The following is an 8,134-nucleotide window of genomic DNA, read 5'->3' as shown; positions in this document are numbered from 1 at the left end:
TAATATCTCAACATGACACTTCAAGCTCAAGTGTATTGTATGGTCAAGTGGTTGATGAACTTGGATTACTTTTGCTCATTTATGTTTTGCCCATCAAGCTTAGGGTCTCAATACGAAGTTACAATCCTTAACGTTGTACAATGTATCGTGGAACCCATGATATTATATATTTTTTGTCACTGCTACCACGAGTGAACAAAACTATGCAACATGTTTGCAACCTCTTTAGCATTTATGGTGGAGAAAAAACTGAGGGCGATGAGAACTACACGAGTTGCATGGAACCAATATTCCATCGAGTCGATTTGATGGTTATCATACAAAGTTGAACAAGAATTGAAGGGACGTAACTTTGATTATGGATCATAAGAATCTTGAGACGTAGTTAACATTCTAAATTACCACTTCTTGCAATTGCAAAGGCATTTGGTTAGTGAGTATTGAATGAGGGTTTACCTTTGGGATTAGAAGAAAAGTGAACTAGCACAAGCAATCAATTCTTTTGCAATGTTCGAGTGGAAGATAATACTCATCGTTTCGTGCAATGCAAGATTGTTCTTCAAATTCAAGGTTACATTTCTCAAAATTGGCAAGTTTTCTCATGTTGTTATTTGACTCCAAGACAATGGGTGTTTGCCCAATTCACACATCTTGGCCCAAGATCCTCTTTTTGAGTATTAATTCATTATTGGGAAATTTGCAATGTTTTTGTACTTGATGGTAGGCACAAAGTTAGAGCATATCTACTAAAGTTGGAGTATTCCCGTAGCAAATTTGATTATCAGAACAAGTCAACTTTTTTCCTTCACATAGTGTTTGTCTTGCCTATCTGTGATTCAACATGTCCCATTGGCAATGTAGTGGTGACATCACTCAAATGTGGTGCCACTATAGAGTTTTTCACACACATTTATCAATATAATTATGATTTTTCACCCAAAAAGTAGAAGAGAAAATATGGCTCTAGGAAAAAAACAATTTATTGTAACAGTGAAGCATCTACTAAAAAAAGCACTCAAAGTGACATTTATAATATTTTGCAATAGTTAGGGCCTCTTCGCATAGCATTGGTGGCTTTAAGTAGGACTTTGCAATGGCTTGACTTAATCTTGAACTGAGCCGTTAACTTGTTTGGCGGTTCGACTCAACTTGGTTAAGGCTTGAGCTCAGTTTGGGATGGCTCAAGTCGAGCCAAACCGTTTTGGGCCAAACTAGTTAAGGCTCAATTGTCTTGGCTTAATCGGTTTGGGAGTTTTCAAAATTAAACTGAATTGGTTAACCCGAAACCGAACTGTTGCCAATTCATAGTTTCAAGGGCTTCGCCTTGTGCCCCTTTTCCTTGCACGTAGGCTTGTCCAGTTGGTACTGATGCCAAGGTCAACATCGTTAGAACCATGCAGGAAGTGAAACATACGACATGTACTTGACAAAACTTCGTCCATTCCATATCCCTTTTTCTTTTTTGTAACCCTCGTATTGTCCTGCAATATGATCAAGGATTCCCACATCCAATTCTGGCGTATTCATGAAAATGGACGCCCCTCGATAAGGGCGTGATTTGATGTGCCCAATGGCCTAGGGCAATGACCCGAAGCATTGAAAATGGTATGTATATGTATATGAATGCATGGACAACAAAGGTAGCGTGGACAACAAGCGAGGGTATTTTTTTGGGAATTTCGAAAACGTAGGGGCATATTTTCGTAATAACAAATTCTCTCATTTTTGGCCCTTTTTATGTTTTTATGGATGTATTTAAAAAGCATTTCCCGCCATGCTCCTCCTTCGTCCATGGAGGTTTCTGAGGACCTCGCCTTCGCCATGGCTATGGCCATCGCCGAGAACGACAGCGACAGCGACGATTTTCAGCCGACTGCTCCTCACGCAGAACACCGGACCTCCTCTCTTCAGAGATTCTCTGGGAATAATCATCAGCCGAAACGGCAGAAGAAGAACCAGGTTAAGCTGCCCCTTCGACAATGGAAAGAGAAAGAGGCTTCTTCTGCTCCCGCTTCTTCCAAGAACATGAAATTGAAGGGGAGAAGTGCGAGAACCGAACAGGTTAGTAGGGATTTGCGAAAACCATTAACTGACATTCATGTGAATAAAGTAGTAGAAGACGAGAAGGTAAATAATACGCATCAAGGTTCAGTGTTAAAGAGATCAGAAGATATGAAAGCTACACAGTTTACCAAAGTCCCAGGACAAACATTGGCATACACTCATTCAAATAAAATAGTAGAGCTTTGGAACAGATCGGATGACATGCATCAGGATCAAGCATTAGCAGATGATCCAGGTTCAGACAGATTAATCCAGGTCCAGAGTGAAATTCAGGAAATGATAACATCTCCACATGGAGGGCAATATCTGATTTGTAGAGATGATAAAATCATATCAGAGGAGAAAAATCCACCAGTATGGAGGTTGACTGAAGAAGTGATATCATTGTCTGAAGAAGGGGAACAAACTACACTAGATACAGGGTTTAAAATAATCCAAAATAGAGACTTACAAATTTACGAAGATGCCAAAGAGGAGGAACAGATCACAAAAGATATGGAGCTAAAATGTGTAAAAAATAGAGAATTACAAATTATTGAAGATGCTGAAGAAGCCGAACAAATCATACAAGCTATAGAGCTAAAACATTTACAAAATCGAGATCTTCAAATTGATGAAGGCACAGTTGCCCCAATCATCATTAATCCCGAAAGCCAGCTTCATGCACTTCTACAACTTTGTGCTGACACAGCAAGTGACAGTGAACAAATTGATCCAGAAGTGGATGATTCAATCGAAGTAGAAGAAGCTATAATCAGTGTGATGACACAAAGTAAATCCATCAGTAATGACGATTTAAAACTTGGATCAGAAATAGATTATCACAAAGGCCTTATCATAGAGAATGTTGACTCAGTGAAAAATTTCCAAGATACTGAAGAATCACTGTTTGAAGTAGAGATTAAGAATCGTGATTCTAATGTCAATGTGTCTAGCGAGTTTATGGTTGACAATATATTTGATCAGTCTGAGTCATTTGTAAAATGCCCGATTTGCCAGAGCTGTATAACTGCTATGTCCTTTGAGCAAAGAGAGCTACATACAAATGCATGCTTGGATAACATTGACAAGACTGAAGCAGACTCTGATGAGCATATTGACGCAAATGTTATGGTCTGCAACAATGACGAGGTTTGATTGCCAAGTCTTCATTTATCTTCTTCTTATAAACTACTCTATCTATTACTATTGCCAAGTCTTGATTTTTCAAACTACCGTGATTGATATCTCATTTCTATTCGGATAATTAGTCATTGTTACATCCATTGAGGATTTATTGGTAGAGCATAATTTTCCAGTTGATGGTGGTCCAACATGAAATATATATACCACTAGTGCTGGTACAAATTAATCTTGTATATTCTTGACATTACAAAAATGGCATTGTCAAACATGAAAAAATGGAAATAGTGGAAGTGCTGTGTATTACTCATCAAATGATGCAAGGATGTTAGCTGAATGTTGTTACCTAGGAAATGGTACAATCCTCATAAAAGTACTCAAGAAATCTACTTTGCTATCAATAACAATGCAATCAACTCACAAAATCTGCTTGATTTGATGATTTACTGCTAGTAAGCTACAATCTACGTGCTCTTTGAAGACGAGTAAGCAAGCATTTTGTAGTCACTATTTTTTATGCTGTTTGGATATTCGACATTCTAGACTTTTCTACAAAATGATGTCAAGCCCCTGAAATCCTCAATGCAAGAGCATCCGCCAACTGCAATTGGATGCTGGCAGAAAGTTTCTGAAGTGGATAAGATCATGAAGCCTCCTTGACTGAGATGGTTTCCAAAATCTTTTTTGTTGGGTCTTAAAACTGTCTTTTTTTTACTTTTGCCTATTATTTTTTCTGACTGAAGCTTTAGACAGGAGAGGGTTGTGTATAACGTCAGTGCAACTGGATGCTTACCATACTACCAATAAATGCGTTTTAATGGGGAATCTCTTATTTAAACCACTTTAACATCGAGTTTTTACATAATAGCAGTAGGATTTTGTGGAATGGAATGGAATGTCTGATGTCAAACAGTCATCTTACTGCAATGAAGTTAATTTCAATAGGTTAAAGCTCAAGAAAAAGTGGAAGTAGGCGAGTGTGTGCAAATGGATTCTTTGTCTGATCATGCTCCTGTTCTCCGGTGGTTGGATACACTGAATCTATCTAGATATGCAAATATTTTTATACGTGAGGAGATTGATTGGGATACATTTAAGTGTCTGAATGACGAGGTAATTTGTGAACTTATTTACTATTTCTATACATTAACTTTTGTCTTATTCTTCATTGATCTTAAAATGATCTGGTATTTTGTTAGGATTTATGTACATTAGGTGTTACAGCATTTGGCCCCAGAAAGAAGATTCTCCATTCATTAAAACAACTGGAACAAGGATCGGAAACAGCAAATTCTACTGGCATAAAAATTCACCAAGGTGAAATTAATGAGCATGTAGCAGTGGATGCATCAGGAACAAAACTTATCACCGATTTCTTTGTTCTTCCCTTGAATCAGAACAAAGAACCGTCTGAACTGCCAGTTTCAGAATCTTCTTCTGCATGTAAGGCAAGAGTTGCTCGCAGTATTTCTGCTCGCAAAAGAAGCATTCCTACACATTTTGGTGGTATTCCAGAGTGGATGTGCATTCCAGGAACCAAGTTCAGGGTGGTATGTTCCATGTGGTTACTGTTTCTAGATAATGATTAAATTTATGTTGTAGAAGCTAATGGTGTGCTTTCACGTGCCTCAACAATTTAAAAGTCGAAACTCACATATCAAATTTCTAGGAATGTCAGAACTTGCAACTGATGAGAAATGTTACAGAACTTCATTTTATATGCTTTTAGATAAAAACTTCTTTATTCGTAGTGCTGCATTCATCATCTGAGAAAGATTCTATGTTATTTAGTAACAGGCAATTTAATGTTAGTGTATTTCAGTTTGTATGCACCACGAATATTAAACATGACTTTAGCCTATTTTATAATTAGACGTTTTTCTGTTGTGTACAGGATGCCTTCCAACATCTGAGTGGAGATTGTTCTCATTGGTTTCTTACACACTTCCATACCGACCGTAATACCACATGCTTGTAATTTATTATTGGGATTACCATGTTCAAAATTGGCCATGGCAGTCTGAGATATTTTTCTATCTTCTCAAAATCTTGCTTCCACTAGCTGATTCCAAATCCTTTTAAGTTTTTATTTCAGATTATCAAGGCCTCACACGAGCGTTCAGATATGGTCATGTATATACTTCTTATATAACGGCACAAATTGTTAATACAAGAATTGGCATCCCTTGGGAGCGCTTGAAACCTTTGCCGCTGAATGAAACTGTTGACATTGATGGTGTAAAAGTAACATTGCTGGAAGCATACCATTGCCCTGGCTCAGTGATGTTTCTTTTTGAGCCTCAAAGTGGTAAGGTGAGTTCATGTTCAAAAATATTTTTATAATGATTCTTGAAGATTTTCCTTTTTAGTTTTCCTTGGTATTATTCATTGTGGTTTCTATAATACTTGGATACCAGCATAACATGAACTTGCAGCGAAGAGAAACAATATCAAGTTAGATCATATCTGAGCAATTGTGGACTGTCTTATATGTTATGATGGTTGGTGTGGCTGTGTCATTGAGACAGCAAAGAGAAACAATTTCAAGTTAGATCATATCTGAGCAATTGCGGACTGTCTTATATGTTATGATGGTTGGTGTGGCTGCGTCTTTGAGACAGCCAAAGATGTGATGCCTGGCATGATTTCAACAAAGATTGTTGTTTTTCTGTATCAGATAGTTTATGGGTGCATATAGCAAAATATCTGAACAGATGGTAATCCTTTTAGAATGACGATAGTTTATGGGTGCATATAGCAAAACATCTGAACAGATGGTAATCTTTTTAGGACATACTTTTACTTTCTAAAGTATGTCCAAAACCCTTGATGTTGGAATAAACAATAGTACACTATGTGATAGACTTCCACATATGCAAGACACACCTCTTCTATAAGAGATTTGAGTCATGCCAAGTTTGAATGATGTTCATGTAGTTGTTGAGTTTATGAATTGTAACATGCATTTTCCAGGCTGTGCTGCATACTGGTGATTTCCGCTTTTGTGAGGAAATGGCAAGTAACCTTGTACTTCAGAAAAGCAGAATACACACTCTGATGCTGGACACTACTTACTGCAATCCTAAGGTCTGAATTTACTCGAGCTTCTGTTCATGAAGTAAAAATCAGCAATATTGCTATATTACAAAAGTCTTATGTACTGTATATATCCAGTATGATTTTCCCAAGCAGGAAGTAGTCATCCAATTCATTATTGATGCTATTCAAGCAGAAGCTTTCAATCCCAGCACACTGTTTCTGATAGGCACCTATACCATTGGTGAGTTTCTTCGTGTTTTGTCTTTGGACAATATCATTTGGGGGCATATGTGATCTATCTGTGTTTTCAAGGGTTCTCAAGCCATTTTAGTGAATGACTATTTTTATGACAGAATGGATTTGCAAACCACAAGAAATCATTATTTACCAGATTGTAATAATCAACTACTGTAATATCTCTAGGAGAGTAGAACCCACCAGGAATGCAATAAATAACCATGATCAATTAGCTTTTGGTATGGCTATGAAATCTTGTGTGTGCAGTTTGGGATATCAATGCATGATCTGATCATCAAGTTTTAGATGTTTTACAGGGAAAGAGAAGATATTCTTTGAAGTTGCAAAGGCCCTCCAAAAGAAGATATATGTAAATGCGGCAAAGTTACGACTTCTGCAATGTATGAAATTCTCAGATGAGGATATGAAGTGGCTTACAACAAACGAAAATGATGCTCATATTCATGTAGTACCCCTCTGGAGTATTGCAAGCTTCAAAAGAATGAACTACCTCGCAAGACATCATCATGTATGTGTGCGAATTTAAAGCTTTGATTGAACTTGGTATATAGATCAGTTTCAATTATTACTCTAAAGAAGCTGAATTGATTGGCATTACTCTTTCAGGGAAGGTACAGCTCTATAGTCTCATTTTCCCCTACTGGATGGAGCTTTGGAAGGGGGAAGAAGAGAACACCTGGTCGAAGATGGCAGCAAGGGACCATTATACGGTAATAACCATGCTACATAATGTTTTTTTTGTCCGATTGGAGAAACACCAATATACTGCTGAAGTTTTGAATATTACCAGAATTGGGTATATCCCTGAAGAGTACAGAATTTATGACTAAGAGGGATACTCTGGTAATTTTGAAAACCAGATTTTTGTAGCAAATTTGGGGGGTCTTTTGGTGTTTTTCCCTGAATTCTTTATATTATTGCTTACAATGAATGCCTTCTCTTGATGTAGGTATGAAGCTCCATATAGTGAGCATTGTAGCTTTAATGAATTAAGGGAGTTTGTAAGGTTCATAAATCCTGTTAACATTGTACCCAGTGTGCATAATGACTCGGCTGAATCAGCTGATGCTCTTGTAGCTCTCTTATTGAATGAGGGAGACGAAGGAAGTTATGTTAATGCAGAGTGATTTATGTCTCTAGAGAGGTGGCATTAAGGCTTAGCCTCATCTCTAAGCAATATATACTTGTGCAAAGGTGCTTATTTGCTGAACTGTGTACTCTTCTAAGTCATTAGCAATGTTGTCTGACCATTCTTATTGAAGATACCCATGAGATTAAACTGGTATAACCAACTCAATGAGAGGAGGACGATGTTCCCTTGGTGACAATGGTAATAAGCATTGAACTAACGAAGATAGTTTTCAATCTGCAACTCGGCTGCTTCTCAGATTTGGACACTGCCTGAACTTCTTTATAGAAGAGAACGTCCCATTTAAATATAATGGCAGTTTAAAGGCAATGAAGTTAATCACTAGATTACAGGTGACTAATCGTGTTAATTATCCTTTGTGATTCAAAAGATGTATTTATAAATCTGGATAATTAGAAACATAAGAAGTGTCTATGGGGCTGATTTTGGAGAGTGTGCTGGTTAGTGTACTGTAAGGCAATGAGCCTCTCATTAATCGTCATGAATGGATTGAACACTTGC

The 8,134-nt window shown here is 37.4% G+C and overlaps 1 protein-coding gene across 4 annotated transcripts; it reads left to right on the top strand.

Annotated features, from left to right (window-relative positions):
* The first annotated feature begins 1,770 nt into the window (after nucleotides 1-1,770).
* LOC147847572 (uncharacterized) lies at nucleotides 1,771-7,731 on the top strand. Of its 4 annotated transcripts, XM_087339033.1 has the most exons (10): nucleotides 1,771-3,195; nucleotides 4,132-4,299; nucleotides 4,386-4,736; nucleotides 5,081-5,144; nucleotides 5,282-5,499; nucleotides 6,160-6,273; nucleotides 6,361-6,466; nucleotides 6,780-6,991; nucleotides 7,090-7,193; nucleotides 7,433-7,731. In XM_087339033.1, exons 1-10 carry the CDS (start codon nucleotides 1,792-1,794, stop codon nucleotides 7,608-7,610), a joined length of 2,919 nt encoding a protein of 972 aa, XP_087195159.1. In that variant the 5' UTR covers nucleotides 1,771-1,791; the 3' UTR covers nucleotides 7,611-7,731. The 4 variants fall into 4 exon arrangements, with proteins under 4 accessions (XP_087195159.1, XP_087195161.1, XP_087195162.1 ...); XM_087339035.1 differs by lacking the exons at nucleotides 7,090-7,193; nucleotides 7,433-7,731 and having other exon boundaries at nucleotides 6,769-6,985; XM_087339036.1 differs by lacking the exons at nucleotides 7,090-7,193; nucleotides 7,433-7,731 and having other exon boundaries at nucleotides 6,419-6,466; nucleotides 6,780-6,918.
* Nucleotides 7,732-8,134: the final 403 nt, after the last annotated feature.

Source organism: Azolla caroliniana, unplaced genomic scaffold (genome assembly GCF_043228905.1).
Source record: "Azolla caroliniana isolate FFs.n. ecotype wild unplaced genomic scaffold, voAzoCaro1.0.p SCAF_853, whole genome shotgun sequence".
Classification (NCBI taxonomy): Eukaryota; Viridiplantae; Streptophyta; class Polypodiopsida; order Salviniales; family Salviniaceae; genus Azolla; species Azolla caroliniana.
Note: the sequence above shows the minus strand (reverse complement) of the source record. Positions and strands in the feature narration are given on the sequence as shown.

Bases quoted from the DNA above. Each gene is read 5' to 3' on its own strand.
- LOC147847572 (XM_087339033.1), top strand. From the start codon at position 1,792: ATGGAGGTTTCTGAGGACCTCGCCTTCGCCATGGCTATGGCCATCGCC. The intron at 3,196-4,131 runs GTTTGATTGCCA...TAATTTCAATAG, and splicing joins TGGTCTGCAACAATGACGAG to GTTAAAGCTCAAGAAAAAGT. The intron at 4,300-4,385 runs GTAATTTGTGAA...GTATTTTGTTAG, and splicing joins TTAAGTGTCTGAATGACGAG to GATTTATGTACATTAGGTGT.